The sequence below is a fragment of the Phoenix dactylifera genome, chromosome 3 (genome assembly GCF_009389715.1).
Source record: "Phoenix dactylifera cultivar Barhee BC4 chromosome 3, palm_55x_up_171113_PBpolish2nd_filt_p, whole genome shotgun sequence".
NCBI classification, from domain to species: domain Eukaryota; kingdom Viridiplantae; phylum Streptophyta; class Magnoliopsida; order Arecales; family Arecaceae; genus Phoenix; species Phoenix dactylifera.
The window spans coordinates 334,944-356,562 of record NC_052394.1 but is presented as its reverse complement, the minus strand read 5'-3'; the positions used below and the strand labels follow the sequence as shown (position 1 = coordinate 356,562).

Sequence of the window (21,619 nt, the reverse complement as noted above, 5' to 3'; positions counted from 1 at the left end):
GCACTTAGGGTCACACTTAGGGCAGTTTGCTTGGCATAATTCTTGTGAATCATAGCAAGCTGGACCGGGCTTGGTCATACAGCAGTAGCAGATATGCGTGCGATCACAAAGATGCCAGAGGCATGGTATAATCACTAATTTACTGCTCTCGTCCATCCTTTCAACGACTTGACCTATCCAAATGACGTCAAAGATTAGAAATAATATTGGCCTGTTTTGAAAAGTCTGATAGAAAACTTCTAAAATTGGCTGAGTTAAAACTGACGATCAAATATTACAATCCAAGATGATCTCCGAGCACCGGTGATCTTTATTATGAAATAATGTGATCTTCGATAATTTAAGATCATCATGTTTGCTATACTATATTACAGTGATTAAAGATTTTTCAAATATTCATGAGTAATAAATTTGGTATTCCTCGAAAATTAAAGATCATTGACCATATAATACCAAAACTGCCTCTGATAGAACCCATAAAATATATTCATATACAAATATATTATGATAAACTATTAACATATTTATTAATATATTCTAATATATATATATATTAGTTCTATAAATTATTAATCCTATAAAAATATGTTAATTGTTATTATATATTTAATATTTTTATTTATACTTGTAATTTATTATTTTTTTATACTAATATTTATTTTGATAAAAAAAATAAGGCAAATAGAAGTAATATATTAAATAATTTTATCTATAAAAATAGAGTACTATAATATATTTCTACAATAATTTAAAATTATCACTGAATATTAATAAGACAATAAAATGATTACTAATGTAATATAATAAAATATATATCATAGGCATAGTATATATACTATTCATAAAATATCATATCATATATATAATATTGATATAGCATATTGACGGTATATTAATATACCATTTTTTTACTAGATTGAGGCGTATTTTTATTCTTAAATTTTAGCTTAAAATCATTGCACTAGAGTGATCTTGGATTTTCGACCCCAAGACAAGTATTTGATCACAACAATTTACGGTGATATTATCATCTCCAACCATATCATCCTTAATCTTGGGATGATCACTCTATACCAAACGCCCCTATAATATTGCCCATCTTTAATTTTTTTATAAAAAGGATAGATAGACCGATAATTAGACTGGCGCGCGCGCGCGCACACACATACATACATACATATATATATATATATATATATATATATATATATATATATATATATATATATATATATATAGAGTAACTTTGCATACATTGATTGTGAGCAAAGAGGCCTAGGACGAAGAAAATCAGAGCCAAGCTCTTGGTCTTCATGGTTGGGGCGCTAAAGGAAATTGAAAAATACAATTACAGGGCTACCTTTTTCCTATCAAACAAGAGACAACAGCGAGACTTTTATAGCCATCTAAGGTGTGAATCAGTAAATATCTTTTCTTTATTTCAGCAGATCTTTGAAGATTTGGTTTATTTAAGCAGATCTTTGAAGATTTGGTGAGAAAATCTTTCCAGATTGAGAATATATTTGAAGATTTGGTGAGAAAATCTTTTATGGTGTGAATCAATAAATATCTTTCCTTAAAAATACTTGCTATAGATCACTCCTTATCACTACTCAATTGCCAAAAGCTGTAGACAGCTAAGATTGGTTAACTGCAGGTTCAATCTGACTGACACCAATAAATCTATTATGTTCAACATAGTTCTTTCATTGCCACATCTTGGATGAATTAAGCGGTGATCATTAGCAAGTAAACTTTTTGATGATAATCATTAACAGATAATCAGTAACAATATACCATAAAAATGTCTCTCAAAAATCTTGAAAATGCTTAAGTAATTCAAAAAAATCGCAAATCATATGTGATTGGTGAAAGACACTGAGTAATTTTTTAAGTGGTTTTTCTAAACTACTATAGTATTGCTCAAAGTGATATTTATATGTTGGTATGGAATGTTCTTTTGGCATGCCACGTTAATACTTATTTTATGAGTAGAAAGGAGAGAGATATTAAAGTCTTAATTTGTCTCCTCTTTCCATCCTATTTTTGTTTCTCCTCTCTCTTCTAGCATCCATGTTTCTCCATTGCTCTCCCTATTGTTATGGACGAGAAGTCCTCTACCAAGTGACTATTTTTTCAGCAGCCGCTATCAAGGGCCTAATCTCTAACAATTCTTTACTGATGGAAGTCCTCTACCAAGTGATCTTCATTGCAAATCGGGTGTGGATGGATTTGGGCAAAGATTGAATTTATTGCAGGAGTTCAAAGGTGGAAGGTTACAGAAAATATAGTTTAGGAGGTCTACAACTTGAGGTATCGTATTAGAGGAGGTAGAGGATATGGTAGTAAAAGAGGCGGAGGGAGACTTTGTGAGGATCCGTGCGGACGTGTATTTAATCTCACATCGGTTATTTGCTGGATAAATCTTGGGTACTTATACATGATCAAATAACCCAAATAATACCTTATGGCTAGCCATTTTGAGTTTGGGTTGTAACAAATGGTATCAGAGCGGACCTAGCTCATAACCTATGTAGACTAAAAGACACTGCAGCACGGATCCATTGGAACTGACTACGGGCTGTTCGCAGTGTTTGTGATTGGATTTGAACTCTTAGCGTGACAAGGATGTCAGGACTTAAATGGAGAAAGTATGCGCGGATCCGTGCGGACATGTATTTGGTCTCATATCGGTTATTTGCTGGATAAATCTTGGGTGCTTGTACAGAATTAAGAAACTTAAGTAATACATTCAGACTAACCATTTTGGATGGGTTCTGAGTTGTGACAGAGTTATTGTTGGAAATGGGATGGATGATTATGGAGGGAGAGAGGCGATATGACACCCATTGTTGGAGCGGCTCCTCGGGAACTGCTATGACGTAAGTCGGAGAAAAGAGAGAGAGACATTTTGGAACGAAGCATGGGAGTGGCAAGTAATGCTCAGGGCGATATTAACCAAAGAGAAGCAAGAGGAGATAGAGACGAGATGGGACTTTGCAAGCAAGCTACTTTTTTAGTGTTTCATCGAGCTCCATGCATCTCATCCTCCCCTTGCCATGATTATCCTGATGCGCTCAAAGGTCCCTAACTCCTTCGACAATGACCCCATCAATGTCCAAGTTCCCTGACCCCTTCGATGCGATGAACCTGTAAGTGGCCACGGCTCTCACACTTTTGCTCAATCCTAATGAAAGCTTTTCTCACTTTGCTTTACTGGATGTGGAGAATGAGAAGGAGAAGGAGAAGCAGAAGGTAGATGCAGGTGGAAGAAAGTAGGAGATAAAAGGAAAGAAAAAATGATGCCTCCTCTTTTTTTTTTTTTTTTTTTTGTGAACCGACATCTCACTTACACATAGATGTGAGTGCGCCACGAGAAATCAGAAAACAAAACACGATCAAGGCCATGTAGGATGGGGCCAGTGCCATCCCATATAAACCATGCCTCCTTTGAGAGAGAACCTGGATGTTGGCTGCAATATCATTGGATGTAAGAGAAGGATGAGAGATCGAGAGGGCAGGGTGATAGAAAAATTGAAAGGTGTGCCACATGAGCATATCACATCAGCAAGTAAGTCATAAGTAAGATTTTTTTTCCAGTGATGTGATGAGTAAAGAAGGAAGTCAGACGCTTTTTAACGAAGGAGTAAGAAATATGTACGTGGCCAGAGAAAGCATGGAAGGGAGGTGAGGTAGAAGTGGATGGATGAGAAACAGCGGAAAGAGAAGATGGATGGAAGAGAATCTAGAGAGAGAGAGAGAGAGAGATGCAATGCACTTACCGAATGGAGAAAAAGGAAGTGGCAGTTCGAAAGAAGACAACGCGAAAAGAACGGGCAGTAAAATAGAGAGAGATGAAACTATGACTATGTTTTAGCTATTAGGGATCTTAAATTGCTTGTTTTATACTTGTATTTGGAGAGAGAAAAGTATGAAATAATATTAGATAGATCAGCTTTCCAAGTCAACAATCTGAAACTGATTACTGGTTTCCTACCTTCCAAGCGTTAAAATCTATAGAGCTATCTAAAGCACAGATGACTTGACCGGCTGGCTTGAGTTGTTTTCTCAGTTTTATTTTTATTTTTTATAAATTTTGGAGAGAAGACGGGTTTCATTATCCGTTTTATTTATTATTATTAAGGATAGTAGTAATAATAATGATATAAAAATAAGAAAGACATATTCAACATTGGATGGTTATAAAAGACCTTGTGGCGGTCTTTTGTTTGATAGGAGAAGGTAGTCTTCTAATTTTTTTCGCTTATTTAGAAAATATCTCATATCGTTAGCAACTCACCTTGGCACCTTAACCATGAACGTCATGCGCTTTGCTCTGTTCTTCTTAATTCTTGCAGGCCTTGTTGCTCTCAATCAATGTGTGTAGTTTCTCTATTAGCTAGCCACTTTCTCCTTTTTTTTGAAAAACAAACAGGCAACTCTGCGAGACAAAAAAAAAAGTCTGGATATGGGTGCAAACTAGTATAGGTGATAAAGTCAGTATGGTATGGTACCCAATGACCAAGGTTTAAAATGCACGTATACTTGGATTGTCAAATGATAGTAATCCTCTACCTTTTGTCCAAAAAAAAAAAACTTAACAATCATCTTTCATTAAAAAATTGAAGAATTTCCTTAGTAAAAGAAAAATAATCAAGTTTTATTTTTTTTCCCTGCAACTTTACTTTATTTTCTTAATCTTTGATTTTTTCCCTACTAGGATCATAATCCTTGATTATTGATTTCAAATTATGGCCAACTTTAGATGCATTATATAGTTTCTAAATTTATCTTAAACGCCATTTGTGTAGGTCAAGTCACTGAAAGCATGGATGAGAGTAAAATACCATGCCTCATGGTCATTTGTAAAGATGGGAAACCCTGCTATTGTTGGCTAACTAAGCCAGAGTAACCCTGTTATAAATCATAAGAAGTTTGCAAAGCCAAGGGCCCTAAGTGCAACCCCAAGTGCCAACAACCACTAGCAGGAATTTTCCATCCATGAGCTCAAGGATCTAAATATCGCCCGCAATTGATCAAAATACCCGATTCTTAGTTGAAGGTTTCTCGGCCTGGGCCCAGGGAATGTGATTCCACCTGACTATGTTTTTATGGTCGACCAGCCCATCCTTTTTTATTGAATTCGGATCGCCCCAGCGGTGGACCCTCACCCCCATTCTCTTCCGTGGGTGCACGTGGTAGGCCAGCCTCCGCTGCCAAATCCCTTTGTTCCCCCATCTTGCCATCCTCTCCGCGATGCCTTTGCTTGTTCCTCGCTACTACTAAAAAAGACTGGCGGCAAGATGGATAGCTACCAGCAGCACACAGAGAGCTTCCCTTTCGCACTGTCACTACCACCCTATCGCCAAGATAGGTGCTGAATGCCATTGCTCTGAGGAATATTTTATATTCTGCCTGTATATCATAATAAAATACAATGCTCTATCCATGAGGCATATCCTACCTGACAACAGGCTTCAAGAATGTAATGGCAAATGATTTTCCTGAGAAGAGAAAAATGACTATTCTCCATGTTTTTATTCTTGAAGAAGAGGTAAAAGAACAATAAATCAAGCGATACATATCAAACATCTGATGACAAAATAAAACACTAAACTTCAATGTTTAATATAGCATATTTCTATCTCCAGACTCAAACCAAAGTCCTAGCCCAAAACTCGCTTTCATCACCCAGCTCTAAAATAAAACATATATCCATCCTAATAGACCGACTGATGCCACACCGATGACACTTGCAGAGGGAAGGAAAAAGAACAGGAACGAGACACATCCATAGGATCCGATCATCTCCTCGGCTGCTCTGTGTATTCATGTTAAATTGTCACATGACAATCTCAGGCTTCAGGATGCTAGATTTGATCTCTTTGTGAGGGAGAACAACACCACCATTGCTGTATACTTCATCACCTACATGCACATCCTCTCCAAGGATGGTCATGTTCTCAACCCGAGACCACCGCCCAACCGTGGAATGCCATCCGATGATGCTACTGGAGATGCATGCGTGCTTCTTAATGCGCACTCCATGCATCACAGTGCACCTCGACAGCCTTACTCCAGATTCCACCACACAACCTGGTCCTATTGCCACGTCTGGTCCAATCAGGCATCCCTCTCCAATAACAGCACTCTCATGCACCAACACATTCCCCGCTATATGGGGACCGACAGCTAGCTTATAGGGAGATTTCTTACGCAGAGAATCCAGATAGAGCCTCAGGCCCGTGATGTAGTCCCTTGGCTGTCCGATGTCCATCCAAAAACCTGGCAGGACCATGGCATAAAGCTTTTCATCTGCTGCAATTCTGGGGAAAACCTCCTTCTCAATTGAGGTGGGCCTCAATTCAATACGGTCCATGACAGACGGGTTCAACAAGTAAATCCCAGCATTGATCTTGTTGCCAACAAATATTTTTGGCTTCTCTACAAATCTATCTACCTTTCCAGTTTCCTCCTTCATGACCACAACCCCATACTTGGATGGTTCATTGACCTACAGGACCAAAAAGATCAGGTTACAGAAAAAAACAATCGGTCGAGGAACGACTTTCTAGGACTCTTAGTCTACCTTGGTTACCATAATTGTAGCCTCTCCACCATGGGCTTTGTGGAACTTGATTAGTTCAGAAAATGGGTATTCGCTGATGACATCACTGTTGAGAACAAAGAAAGGCTCACCAGATCCATCTACAAGATTGTCCCTAGCTAGAGCCAGGGGACCAGCCGTTCCCAGTGGCTCAGTCTCTTGGGAGCAGGTGATTTTGATGCCAAGCTTATCCTCAAAATCCTTCAAAAAGTTAAGCATCACCTGAAAAGACACAGATATTGGATGAGGGTGTGCGGAAACTTCCTGCAGATGATCCACTGAGATATACAAAGGACTGGAAGATATAGATGAAGGTTCGAGCTTTTTACCTCTGGTTGATAATTGATGGCCAGAAAAACTTCTGTCACTCCAACATCTTTCAAAGCTTCAATCTGATCAAAATTGTTACACACAAACAACTAAGAATCCCTTGCTTCGGACTAAAACTGACTTAAAATAGGATCTATGGACCACTGGATTTATTTCAATTATCTGTTAAGTTTGACAACTTATTTTTCCCTCTGCCGGTAAAAAATAGATGTTGTACAAGAAGAAAGCGATTCAAATCTGCAAAAATCTGTAGAGATTGTTTGCAAAATAATGATATATATATATATATATATATATATATATATATATATATATATATATTACAGAAAGAAAGAACTGACTATAAAGATCCGTATACTTGATTCAGAAGCAATAAATTCTTAACAATGAAAAAAAGGTTAATTTTCAAGCACTATGCTTTGACCGGATATAAATTAAAGATAAATAAATAGAAACTAAGCAAGGAAAAGCCCGTAGTAATCTTCATTTCACACAAATGATCTTCTTAATCTAGCAGTAAGTGATGCATCCCATAGAAGCGAAGGCATGACATGCTGAAGTTAGATCAACAGCTCAAACAATCACTCGAGTACATATAGAAAAGAAAACTTTTATCCTTAAATCTTGCTATTCCAGTTTTCTTCTTTCATATACAAATATTAACATGAATAATCAAAGCACATACCTGATGCAGGATCATTGGTTTGTTGGCAAAATCAACAAGTGGCTTTGGGACACTGAGTGTCAAAGGCCGCAGGCGGGTACCGAATCCCCCAACAAGAATAAGTGCCTTCATGGTGGACTGCTTCCTTCTTCCCTGCTGTAAAAAAAAATTAGTAGAAATCAGTATCACAAAGATGCACTACCTACATTTATATGCCTGTCCTGCTAGAGAACATATCTCCTCTACAAAACTCTGCATTGATGCATATGAATGAAGAGAAGTTCTCCTTGCTCGTGAAGGACCCAAAAACCTACCGAGACTCACAGTTGGGGGTGTTAGCCAGCCTCAGGACAATCCCTTCCGAGCACAGTAGAAGACATAAGGATCATCGGGTCTTAATGAGGAATCAAAAACCCACAGGAATTGAAAGCTGCGGACAAGCAGTGGTGGAAAAAGCATAAAAGGCTGTGCAGGTATCCCTCGAAGAAAGAAATTCAGCAGGGAAAATTATCATTATGCTCTAGCTGGAATGCAGCTTTGCACTTCAGGAAAAACAGTCTGGATCCATCAATGAGAAGCCAAACCATTGAATTTCCCAGTAAATGGATCAAAACACTGTTAAACTACATTCTTTTCACTTATCCAGGTGAACCATGAATAACCATAAGAATGACCTTGAAGCCTTAACTAAACTGCTTATGGTTGGCTTCATGAATCCCTCTTCCTCAAGCATTCCTATGAAGGGCTATAACATATATCCCATGTGACACTGCAAATGTTTGAATTTATCTATTTATTTTTTTCCAACAACTATGACACAAATCTGAATTCCGTAATCTTAAAGCAGACAATAAAACGAACAACATATCCACATAGCTAACAAAGTGAAGGACTGAACGTTAAGCTTCTGATCAAGTCCAAGTAAGGACAGGGCAAAGTTTCCTTCAATAATTTATGCGAAACTCATGATAAGAAGTCGTAAGAGGCAGCAAAGAGGGCAGAGAGAATTTAGAAGCCAACAAATCTTAAATCGAAAGTCAGATTAAGTGACATAAAGCAGCAAATATATACGAACCAGATGTTATCTCAGTCATCCGAAATTAAAGAAAAGAAAATTATTCGGATACAATTATAGAACCGAACAAACAGGTATAAAGATAAACGATGTTTTCAGGGTTTTCTTTTCGGAAAAAAAACTGCAAGCCAAGAGAAACCCCGCACGCCCGCCACAATGCAGCCTCCGTCTCGAAGACCAAGGATGGGAGGCGCCTCAAGAGACAGGAAGACCTTGTGAATGAACGGGATTCGGAACCAGATCTAGCGAGCGAGCAAGCGAGAGAGGAGGAGAACTAGATGGATCGAATCGGAGAAGAAGGTCCCAATCTTACCCAAGATTCTGGTCAGATTCCGGCAAGAGAACGCAAATACCGGCGAGATCCAATCTCTTTTCCTCCTCCTTTCTACTTCCCCCAGGCCGCGAGAAAACTGGTGGTGAGGAAGAAAATGAGCGATTTTGGGCTTCTTCCGGGCGCCCCCCCAGCGGCTCCTAGCTTCCTCCACCGCGTCCCGGTGGCGATCCCCGTCCCCTTACAGGTATGGCAGCATGCTGGTTGTTCTTCAATGGAACAGCAAACACGGTTGCAAATCAATTAGAAGTTCAATACTGGGATGACGTGGCATGTTCCGATTCGGCAGCGATGGTACCGGAAAAGGGTCATTAGACCATTCCTTTTTCGCCTGGTTTACGGTTTTTTCTTTAAAAAAAAAAAAAATTGCCCGCCCATCCAAACTAGATGATATACAATGTACCATACCATACTAATTTGGTATCTCAATATGAATAATGTACCAATATTTTATATGTTAAAAAAAAATCATATCGTACCGTACTTATATTGTATTAGTATGGCATCAGTACGGAGTTCGGCATCGAAACGGTGAATTTTTACTCTCCATTATAAAGAAGATGGTTTGAAGAAATACGCGAGCGGATTTACATGGCATATTCTGAAATCCAACGTGGCATATAAATATTTACAATACTTGGTCAATAATTATTATGTTATTGTGGATCCAACATGGACGGTTCTGTGAAAGTCAAGGAATCCTAAGCATCTTGTTCCCCCCTCACCGTGCAAAGAATTAATTATACTTGCAATGCCTCGCGTTTCATAGTCTCATAGATGAACCTCCCCTTGTATTTAGGTTAACATATCATTATCATACTAACAAAAACCACTTTAAGACTGAATCATATTGCCCATCATGTTGCGATATAGATTTATCGTGCAGACCGCAATCAAACAGCCTGTTTGTGATGGCCCCATATGCCATAGCCTTTAAGACCGATGGCAAAATAGTTTCCCTCTGATCCGATTGTTATGTGTGTTTGTGATTCAGGAAATGCCGAGTTTCACGTGGTTATGGGTGCAAATCGATTGGATTTGTAAGGTTCTCGGATCACTTGGATCCATCTTGAGTTACCTTGGTAATTAAAGCCTACCAGTGACCTAACTATTCGAGGTAGCTCTTATGAATCATAGTTCAAAAATAAAAGGCTTTTTGAAAGAACTTTACATGGAGGACAAGGTGATGATACATTGATTTATGTGACTAAGAATGACACTATTCTCAGGTTAGATTTGCAGTTGTCTGATAGTCCAAACACTTCCCGACGTCTTCTGTCTTACCAAAAATTAACTAAAGAAGTCTTGGTCAATCAATTTTAAGTCCAAAAATATCCTGGTATAACTAAGGCTGCAAATGGGTCGGGTCGACCCGTGACCCGATCCGACCCGACCCGCGTAGACCCGACCCGACCCGAATTTTAGGACCCGCGGGTCCGGGTCGGGTCCTAAAATTGGACCCGAATCATTTTCTGGATCGGGTCTGGGTTTACCAAACGGACCCGACCCGACCTGACCCGAATGGACCCGAAGAGAGAGAGAGGAAAAGCAAAAGAAAGTCTTTTCTTTTTCTTTTTCTTTTTTTTTTTTTTGGCGTGGGTTGTGGTACTGTTGGTCAGTGTGGGAGGATAGCAAGTTAGCAACAAGCATAGGTTCACAGAATCCAAAGGAACGTCGGCCCGTCAGGATTCTCTCTCGATCTATTACACTGTTGAGACCTCTGGTGTCTCGGTAGCTGCCTTTTTTTTTTTTCCTTCTGTTTTTTGGTTTTTGTTTCTTTTAACTTTTGAACTTTGAAGGGAGAAAGTGAGGGAACACTGCAACTGAATATGGGTCATGTGCCAGTTTTCTGTAATGGAATTGGATTTTGGAAGAAGGTCTGGGATTTTTTTTGTCCTCGTGAGAGGGGAGCTGGGAGACACCGAGTTCCGTCCAATCAGTCATACAGATAAAAAATAGTGTGATATGAAATTTGGCTTGTAGACCGACTTAGTTAGTAAGTCATGGGTCATCTGTTCTGACTGGAGCTCAATTGCAAGTCTTTCAAGTCATGGGTCACCCAGCACCTCATAATTATGATATGACCAAATTAGATTTGCCCAAATTTTTTCCCAAAAGCACAAAAAAATTAGACCCGATCGGACCCGAACCCGACCCGAATCCGACTCGGACCCGACCCGACCCGACCCGATCTTCAACCGGGTCGGGTCCGGGTCCAAAATTGGGACCCGAACAAAAAACCAGGTCGGATCGGGGTCACCTAGGACCCGACCCGACCCGACCCATTTGCACCCCTAGGTATAACAAGTAAATATTATAATTGGACTGAATCATGTAATTCAATGAGTGAGCTTCTAGGATGCTGGATCACAAACTATATGACGACAAACTATGACAAAGAAATAATTCTCTGAAAGCATTCATTATTTTTTGAACTATAATCTTATAAAACAAACTATAATGTCACGTACCGCCTACTATGCAAACGCAGGAGGAGAATCTTCTTAATAGATTTTTTTTTAAGTTATGAAATTGACGGACTCCATATTTAAGATAGGCGCAAGAGAAAACGTGTCAAAAAAAAGAGAACCGGTAATGTCAGCTAAAAGTTACTTGAGGTGTAGTTGTAGTTGCAAGTTTGGCCATTCAGATCTAGAGGAGTGGACAATTTAGTTGCAAATTATTTAAGAAGCAGTTGTAGTTATAGGGTTTTTTTTTTGTGTGTGTGGATCGGCTACTCAAACTGCTCTCACATAAGCACAGCCAGCTACATCACTATCAAGAAATCACAGATTTTTTGTCCCAGCAAAATGTGTTGCTTGGCTATTCTGATCCAAAGGACTGGACAGTTGGAGTTTATAGTCCAGATCCATGGTTCAATATCTGGAGAGCTACTTTCTGCTGTCATGTTCTGCACTCTGCCCTGCTGCAAACGAGGGACCTTCCCAGGCTGACCTAATTTGTTCTGGAATAACACAAATATAATGTCCTTTCTTTAAAAAATAACATAATGAAAGCTCCAAGAGATGGACTGGAGTGCCAAGCCTTAATCTAAAGTTTAAATCAGGTCAAGTCAAGCATGGGCCAAAATTCCAAGCCACAAAAATTGTTTCACTTGCTTCCTCTTCATCATCTCTTTCTAGAGAGTGGATATGTAGACAAGTTAAAATTTTGATTAATATGCTTCTTTTCCTGATTTTCTTGGTTGTATCAGTGAAGCCAATACTGGGGTTGATCTTCCATTTTATACAATCTTAGTTATGCATGGTAACAAAACGATGCTAGAGTTTTCTTCGAGATCACAAAACAAAGTTAAATCCAATCCAACATCTTCCATCAATCCAACTCTGGACGCATAGCCAACCTATTCGTCGACGTGTTCACGTCCAGAATCAAGTTACAGCCCTAACTTAGAAAAATTAGTTACCAAACTGTGGAACCCTGTTAATTAAACTTAACGCAAGAGAAGATCAAATTGAGGCAGTTAATAGAGAAGAAAAAATAAAAGTCCAGTCCTAAATTTTGTGCAAAGGAAAAAAGCAATAGATCTTATTGGAACATGCTTCAAAATTTTATGGCTTCTTCCATAGTTTTGTTGCTTTTGTGTTTTCAGCTCCCTGCAAATTAGTGAAATATTTTTGGAAGTGATTACCAGATAAGTTCATCAAAAGATGAAAAAAAAAAAAAGTTCAAAAATGCATCCTTGAGCGGAGGACAAAGAGACCGAACTGTTGGAAGGCAAAGTTCTTTGCCCTGATCTTCCCGAGCGTTCATCGGTCCTCTATGGTGGCTGGCCAAGCCTGATTTGCAGATCTTAGGGTTTAAGAGCCCCTCGATGGACCAAAGTCCAAAGGAAGCTATTCAAATTAAGAACATAGATACAATATCGTTAAACTGTAGGGCCTTGAGTGCAATAACGCGTGCAGCTTCTTCGAACTAGTCCCATCACACCCCTTTCAAATACTAGTTATGACCTTCATTGTAAGCAACGATATGTATTGTTGAACCATTGCAAAAACGTTTCATATAAGAAGCGCACCGTCTATTTGAAGTGGTCTCCTCACTCCGCCTATGGTGACTACCTCATTTTAGATCTAAGAAAAAATTGCCCAAAACATCCTATAAACTTCAGTTTTACAAAATCATTTCCACAATAAATTATTACTTAGTATTTCGCATGATTTCAGTTTTATCAAAATTAAAAACAATTTTTTTTAAAAAATAAAAATCTCAGTATTTGTTTAATGGTGAATATAGTGATGATGGCTACGAGGGCACTGGTATTGGACGATAATAATTGACAACTGCAGCAAGTGATGGTAGCTAACAACTGAAACAAGTAGTGTTGTTGATGGCCGGCAGTGAGTGGCAACAAGTAGCTGCAAGCTGCAAGCAAAGATGGTGAAGTTGAGGATAAGTGATTTCCGAGTTTCAAAATAATCAAATTTATTTTTCTAATTTTTATGATTTCTAGAAATTTGTTGGCATTTTTTCTTCAAATAAAAATGGCAACCGGACTACTAAGTGCTAGTTTTGTCTCAGTTTCTGAGTTTCGGAAAAAAATCAAAGTCTGACAATTAGCAAGCATGCCAAAACAGGGATTAAACCAGTTCAGTCATGTCAAAAAAGAGAAGAACTTTAATTTAATTTGCCAATTGACAGGGTTGTTCATGCAATAATTCCTCATTGCAAGTTTGCACTAGTCTCGGCAGGCGGCCTGCTGAGACTAGCTCAAATCTACAAATATGCGCTTTTACGAAAAACAACCTATACGATTTAAAATATTTTACTTTTTAGGGGTATTTTTAGGGGTATTTGTCGATAAAAGTTATCACAAAGTTGAAAGTAACCCGGCAACTATCCTGCCGGAACTAGTTTAACGAAAACATTTTCTATTACAAATAAAACCCTATAGGATTTAAGTATTTGCAAATGTCTCTGATAGTAAATCTGGACCCATATATATATCCAGTCTGGGGGCTTCCACACGGGAGGCCGGACACGAGCGTGAGCGAAGCGAAAGGTCTAGGGTTAGGGCGAGTGTTGGTCGGGAGAGAAGAGAGACGATGGCGGTGGACGCGGCCCGCCCCCAGAAGCTCCGATGGGGAGAGCTTGACGAGGACGACGGCGGCGACCTCGACTTCCTGCTGCCGCCTCGCGTGGTGCTGGGCCCCGACGAGAACGGGATCAAGAAGACGATAGAGTACCGTTTCGACGACGAGGGCAACAAGGTCAAGGTCACCACCACCACCCGCGTCCGCAAGCTCGCCCGCGCCCGCCTCAGCAAGCGCGCCCTCGAGCGCCGCTCCTGGCCCAAGTTTGGCGATGCCGCCCACGAGGACACCGGCAGCCACCTCACCATGGTCTCCACCGAGGAGATCGTTCTCGAGAGGCCCCGCGCACCAGGTTTGTTTCTTGTCCCTTTTTTTAACCCTCTCGAGATTCCACCTTTTCCTGTTTTTCTTAGGATTTGGTTTTGTTTTCTGGGATTACTGCTTGGATTGTATCTTGATCTCTTTGAAAAGCCTAGTTTCTCACGTTAAAGAAGAAAAAGATAAGGGAAAGACAGGACCCTTTTTTGTCTTTCCCTGGAATTGGTTGTTCATCGAGTTATTGATTGGATATTTTTGTTCATTATGAAGAAAGATAATCATCCCCGATGAAAATTTTGGTGAAGAGGTTGACGCATCTAGGGTTCATGGGAATGTTCATTGCTGACTATCATTGCTCAGGCAACTTGAAGGTCGTTTCTAGTGATTCAAAGAAGAAAAGGAGAAACAGGGTAGTTTTTTCTGTTTTTGAAATTCATCATATATGCAGCTATTGATTTAACAGTTTTAGTCGTAGTAAAGAACAATCCTTGGCAATGAAAATTTTGGTGAAAAAGTGATGCAGCAGTGTTCTATGAGAATGTTTCGTACCAACAAGTCTAAAATAAATTACATATAATTCAGATTCATTGATGCATGCACCTTCAATTGCTTGTTCTTTGTATTCTGGTAAAAATGGTCTTTTTTGGGTCTTAAATGTGGTCTTCAGCCGATTGAGCAATTTAGAGTTTAGAGCAACAGTTTATTGCCTTATCCTGTTCAGCTGATTGAACAATTTAGAGTTTAAAGCAACAGTTTATTGCCTTATCCTCTTCAGCTGATTGAACAATTTAGGGTTCAGAGCAACAGTTTATTGCCTTATCCTTCAAAAGGATCTTAAAGAATCTTTACTGCTTAGTAATATTTGACCTTCTCCATTGTCTTTTTTTGATTGCTATCCTGATGCAATAAATCTATATGCATGATCTCCTTGTCTGTATATGCTGGTGCTGTGAACTATACTGCCTCCATTGTATGAGGTGATCAGGAAGAACTGACTTTAATACTCAAAATCATGTGACCTAGTAATTTCTGAAATTTTGAACAAACCTTAGGCTACAAGGATCCTTGAGCAAGTAGATTTTGATTTGAATACAATAGATGCTAAGTCATAATTTCAGTTAGAGTTTGTAACCAGCTGTCGGCATAGGATTAATAAAATCGCGATACAAGTGATAGGGTGTATCGTTGGTTGCTTGTTTCTAGTTAAATTGATTATGTTAATAGTATGAGGGGATCACAGGTGCTTTGGAGTTGCTTTGGACTCTGATTTTGCATGTGTGCTCCGATCAAGAGGGCATAGTGTAGCTTGTTAAAGAGGCTTCAGAATAAAATTTTAGCTATATACCCTTTTAACTGTTTTCTGCAGTCTAGAAGTCTTTCTCTCCAACAAGAGGAGGGCCATTGGACTCCACTAATTAGTATAGGTTAGAAAGTTGTCTAAAAGGCTCGCATGAATGCATGTGTGCACTTGGGGTAGTTACAAATTTCCGGGGTCATGGGATGTTTTCCAACTAAGTGGTGTACTTTTAGTTGGAGTCTGGATATGGACAAGGGAGAAGATGTATGTAATGAAGCTAAGAGTAAACTTTGCAAGCATAATTACTGAGGAGATCTAAAACAAGCCTGAAGGGGCTCTGCAACTACTCTTTAAGCATGCTGAGATCAAGCCAAAAGATCAGACGGTTGAAGTGCAAGCACTCCTTAAGTCATGGCCATGAACAGGATGCTTCAGCCTGTTTTCTAAGGTTTGGTAGGAGGAACTTCAAACACTTGAGTGGCCAAGTAAGATGTCTGTGATTCCCAGGAAGCTATAATGAGTGATTGAGGCTATGTCACATATCCAGATAATGGGAGTTTGAATCTCTCCCTCTAGCATGAAAGTAGACTACAGAAAAATCTAAAGACAAGAAAAATCTAAAGGCATGAAAACATTTTTTTTCCAACTGATAAAGTGGTCTGTGACATGATTTTTGAAAGAACATTGGAATTGTAGATGGAGAAGGAGACATACAATTTATATAAGAAGGTTTACAGGGGAATATGGAATGTGAGTTATAGTTCTTGGGAGGAACAGGAGGAGCCAAAGTTTATGGATATGGGATTCTGCATTTTTGCACATAAACATGGATGAGGTTTCCATAAGGTATCAATTCCTATTTATTGTTGTAATAAATTTGGTCATTACCAATACAAATGCAAGAAGAAGATGTTTAAGAGTATTATTGCTAAGTGGGATGCTAAGGAAGATAACAATGAAGAAGCATGGGGCATGCAATTTGGTGAAGTACTTGACAAGTACATAATTAGAAGACTTTCGTTGGCTCAACTACTTTTGTTGATGACTAGCCTGTTTTTGTTATTGATGGGTGTGCTGAGTTTGCTTCAGATAAACACAAGTTTGATGATGACGGATTGAACGAATGGTATAGATTTGAAGTGCTCCAAATATTTTGTAGATGAAAGTGAGCAGCCTCCTCTTGATGTGATCAAGGAAGCATACTGAAATAAGGAAAGCTGAATGAAAAAGCATGATGTCAAAGCAAAACAATTTCTTCATGCTCAGTGATACAGTATTTCCTACTACATCATGGTCATTCAAAGGATCTCATGACATTTAAAGTTCATAGACAAAAAGTAATCCCATAATTATGATGATGCAAGGAACATGCGTGGTGACAATGTGCTAGATTCTGTGGCAGTTATTATGCGTTGTTTGATATTGTGGCTCTATCCAATAATATTAGATCATCATAGTACATGATCGAGCTTATGCTACATCAAAGTTCTGATAGCACACAGGTTAAGGTTGCATGAGAAAGATTCATTGCATAGTCTGACCATTGAATAGGCGAACCAATGCTTGTGCACGACACGTTGATGGAAATCACATGCTAATTTGGCCCTTTTTTTGGAATTGGAGTGCTGCTGTAAGGGATGATTCAAAAAATACAGCTGAACAAAAATATTAAAAATCCTTAAGAGAGAGACTTTTAAATTTGAATAAGTTAGCTTTTAAGTTGTTGGTTGACATAAAGTTGGTGGAGTATTTTTTGCATAGGATTAATAAAATTTGAAGAGTTTGGGATAAGTAGCAAAGGAAAGGGAGTAAATAGTCAAGAGAGATGCTTGTTTTTCAGTGAAAGAATTAGTATTTTAACAAGTTAAGGAGATGGCTGTTTTGTTGGGGTTTCTTTTGAACTTGAGTTATATTATCCTTGTATACAATTATAATTACTAAGTTATAACCTGATGATTAAGGGTTGGCTTTATGAATGTTCATATGTCAATTATTCTCATCAAAGGCTTCCTTGGCTTTTTACATGGATGTTCTCACAAGCATGAAATATGCATACCAATTTAAAGTTCATTTGTTGTCTGATTTTGTTTTAAAAGTTTTTGACTGAATATCATCTCATCATCAATCGGCTACCTCCTCTGTTGGTCTTCAGACCCCAGGACAACTTTCATGAGAGCCCCTAAATGGAGGGCGAGCATATTATAGCATGTAGTTTAGTGAGGTTTCTGAGTACAAGTTTAATGTGCTTGTGGCACATTTTTCCCTCCTCTCTTTACCCATCTTCTATAGTAATTAGTTGGTTACATGGGAAAATGACTTCTTCAGTTAGCACTCTACATTTTTGCCATTGTATATTTTACATTTATCTTTCCTTGTCAATGTTTTACCATGTTAAGAATGATTTTGCCATCACGGAGTTTCCAATAATTGCACTAGCTCATTCCTGAAACAACAATGATTGTAAATTGTGTAGACAATTATACCTATACCAGCAGTGTTTGTTATTTTATTGTTCGATCTTTGATTCCCTCGTGATAATATTGGTTTTATTGCTGGTGGCATGCATCATGTGATGATCATTCTTTGGTTCCTTTGCTGTTTGGAGTTTCCATTCTCAATTTCAATCAGTTTGAAGTTGTTACTTGGTTAATTTTCACCTTCTTTAATTTGAATAAACCTGCAAGAGTATTTTGGCTTCTGTTATGGAATCTACAGCTGTAGCCATCTTGATAGCCTTAAAATCTGATATTCTTTCAACTTTGATGGCATAACCAGCTATTAGTGTACTGTCTTAAGATCACGTGACACCTAATATGGCTATTTATTCATCAAAATAATTTGTTTAGTTTAGCAGTATCATTGAATTATAGCAGCACCATACTGTTGTTAACATCATTCATTGATAGCATGTCTGCTGTATGTGTACTTTCAGCTCTAACAACATTATCTTCATAAGGAACATTAAAAACCACAAGGTTGTCAGTTTGTTTTGACTGGTATTTTTTTGTGGCAAAAATTTTCTTCCCTATGAATTGCTGCTTCAGGGAAACTTTAATATTCCAGAGGACCAAATAAACATTGAATTAAACAACAGTCTGATACGTACAGGTCATGACAGTCCTAATAACAACTCGCCCTTCTCTCTCTCTCTCTCTGTCTCTGTTTCTGTTTGTCTGTGTGTGTTTTGCTGCTGTTCATGGTGCAACTTATGTATGTATGTGCCTTTTTCTGTATGTTATTTTATTTCATCCTTGTAAAAAATTTACAAGCAAATCTTCTGCAAGATAAGCATGCTGTAGAGTTTTCTCTTAGTTGGTGATGTTGCATTCAGGAAGAGATCATCATCGCTAAAATCAGCTGCATGTTTGGCAAGTGTTGAGCTCTAGGAGCCATCATGTATAAGTAGGATATGTAGTTGTTTTTAAAAGGATACTTGACGCAATTCTATTCTTTTAGCATCCTAACGTGAGTGAGACGGGGGCACTTTGACACCATTAAACAATGAGTTTCGTATTGAGAGATGCTTTTTGCTACTCTGCAGAGGTTGTTACATCCCCTGTGGATTTCTTCAGTGGTCTGTTTAACAGCATGATTACGTAATGTGGTTTGCCGAATAACTATGCAATACAGCATCGGTTATGAGAAACCTATGGCCAGAATGATTAAATTATCAAGTATTGCTTATTCACTATTTTTATTACCAGTTTCTTATTATTTTTATCCCTTTCTTCTTATTTCATACATATGTTCCCTTAAACTAAATCTTTAATCCCGAGTTTCATGTGAGGTTTAATGACTTGGTACACTGGCTACAGGTAGCAAAGCTGAGGAAACGAAGGCAGCAGGAGACCCGTTGGCCGCTATTGGAAAAGCAGGTGCTGTTCTCATGGTATGCAGGACATGTGGCAAGAAGGGTGACCACTGGACATCAAAATGCCCTTACAAGGACCTAGCTCCACAAACAGATAGCTTTATTGACAGGCCACCAGCTGCAGAAACTGCAGCTTCATCTGGCCCTAGCAAGGGTACTTATGTTGCCCCTAGTTTGAGAGCTGGTGCAGAGAGGAGCGGAACTGAGATGAGACGTAGGAATGATGAGAACTCAGTTCGGGTGACCAACCTTTCTGAGGATACCCGGGAGCCTGACCTTCATGAGCTCTTCCGTCCTTTTGGCCCTGTTACTCGTGTCTATGTTGCTGTTGACCAGAAGACTGGAGTGAGCCGAGGCTTTGGTTTTGTGAACTTTGTCAACAGGGAAGATGCAGAGAGAGCTATCAACAAGCTTAATGGCTATGGCTATGATAACCTTATCTTGAGAGTTGAATGGGCTACTCCAAGGCCAAACTGAATCTGGTGGTCGATTGCAATTGTTTGGTGTTTGCACAAGTGCTTTGTTTCGCTAGCAGTTTGGCATATTAGAATTTGCTATGGAATGTCTGGGCTCTTTAAGTGGATATTATAGCTATTTTTGCTGTCAGCAGATGCGATATTGCATAGTATGCGATTATCAACCTTTACTTTTAGCTACCACAGTTTAATGTGGGGTCTGTCTTGATTTATGGAAATTTGGTTAATGTCTTATGAAAAATTGGATGCTCGAAATGCTATTGTTGGAAGTGCATATTTTCATTAGTTTGTGGACTTTATGGTAAATATAAAATTAAACGGCTAGTGGAAATGTATCTTTTCTCTATGCACGTCTTGTTGGATGTTTCGTCAGCAGAAAGGGTCTCCTCTGTTATTATTTTGTATTTGGGTCTATGAGATCGGGCCTCATTTCCTCTTTTATGTGTTTGAGCACGCTTTCATTATGATCTTTCCTTATCTTATTTATCCTTTCTCGAGCTATTAACAATAATTCACCTCCTCCTCGTCGCCCATCAAGCCAAAACTATTCGCAATCATCTCGTACGATCATGAAATATAATACCACAAAGTATGCGCTTTCTCTCTTCACAATAAACTATATTTACAGAAATTTCTCACATTTGCCTGCTACCTTAAAGCATTCGCAGGGCGCCTTTGGCAGACCCTTACCTTATTGAAAAAAAAGAAAAAAAAGAAAAAGAAAGAAGCTCCTTCACATGTCGTCGAATATACCCGAGTCACGTAACACATCTAGGAAGAGAATTATGAAGCCAAGCAACACCCCGGACCATATCAGTATCACATCTAGCTGGAGAGAGAGCTGGAGAGATAGGGCACGAGCTAGCCTCGATCACCTTCGTGATCATTAGGCTTGCCGGCGGGCGGTAGGCCGCCGGAGAGGAGACTGCTTCAGAGTCGCAGCAGGTGGCGATGGTGCCGACGAAGCGAAGAATTGGATCTCCAAGGACCGGAACCTACCGGAGTCACCACTAGGTAATCGCATGTAGTGAGCCGAAGGCGACTCGTCGAACCAAGAATTCGCTGGAGGAGTTTGTTCGCCATCCCTGTACTGGACTATGGCCTTGTAGATAAATGGAATGAGGCCTTCCATTTTGAGAGTATAGCAAACGCGCGCCGAATCCTTTCAGCTGGAAGAAATTAAAGGGATCCTTTTGATCCTTGCTTTGCTTGGGAGGAGAGGGTGGTTGGCTGAGAGAGCCTGGTGTTTTCTGGACCTTTGGTGGGGAAGAGGGAGAGGGACTGGTTTAAAAGGAGGGGAGGTTTGAGGCCTAGGTGACGTGGAGTGCTTGGTGGAATCCAGCTCCATTAATTTGAGGAAGCTACGCACTTGGTCAGGAAGGACTACTTCAACGCAGAAGAGTAAAACTGGAAAGGGTTATCCACAAGGAGAAGTTGCCATCTACCTATTACATCTCACCAAATCCGGAATGCGATGATATATTTATGGGTTTGGTAGATTTTGTCTCTTTATAATGCTATGTCATGACTCATCCATTGTTGGTAAAATGTTTCTTTCGACAGCAACAAAGTGGAAAAGCACTCGGTTTTGATTTT

The 21,619-nt window shown here is 39.2% G+C and overlaps 2 protein-coding genes across 4 annotated transcripts; one reads left to right on the top strand and one right to left on the bottom strand.

The window, feature by feature from the left end:
• Positions 1–5,513: 5,513 nt before the first annotated feature.
• Positions 5,514–9,231, bottom strand: LOC103715691 (probable mannose-1-phosphate guanylyltransferase 1). 3 transcript variants are annotated; one of them, XM_008803415.4, is made up of 5 exons: positions 8,990–9,231; positions 7,623–7,757; positions 6,937–6,999; positions 6,599–6,829; positions 5,514–6,514 (listed from the first exon to the last, which is right to left on the bottom strand). In XM_008803415.4, exons 2-5 carry the CDS (start codon positions 7,731–7,733, stop codon positions 5,843–5,845), a joined length of 1,077 nt encoding a protein of 358 aa, XP_008801637.2. In that variant the 5' UTR covers positions 7,734–7,757; positions 8,990–9,231; the 3' UTR covers positions 5,514–5,842. The 3 variants fall into 3 exon arrangements, with proteins under 3 accessions (XP_008801637.2, XP_008801635.2, XP_008801636.2); XM_008803413.4 differs by having other exon boundaries at positions 6,590–6,829; positions 8,990–9,229; XM_008803414.4 differs by having other exon boundaries at positions 6,590–6,829; positions 7,623–7,754; positions 8,990–9,229.
• A 4,755-nt stretch (positions 9,232–13,986) lies between these two features.
• LOC103715690 (eukaryotic translation initiation factor 3 subunit G-like) lies at positions 13,987–20,358 on the top strand. The gene is made up of 2 exons (XM_008803412.4): positions 13,987–14,413; positions 19,492–20,358. Exons 1-2 carry the CDS (start codon positions 14,074–14,076, stop codon positions 20,022–20,024), a joined length of 873 nt encoding a protein of 290 aa, XP_008801634.1. The 5' UTR covers positions 13,987–14,073; the 3' UTR covers positions 20,025–20,358.
• Positions 20,359–21,619: the final 1,261 nt, after the last annotated feature.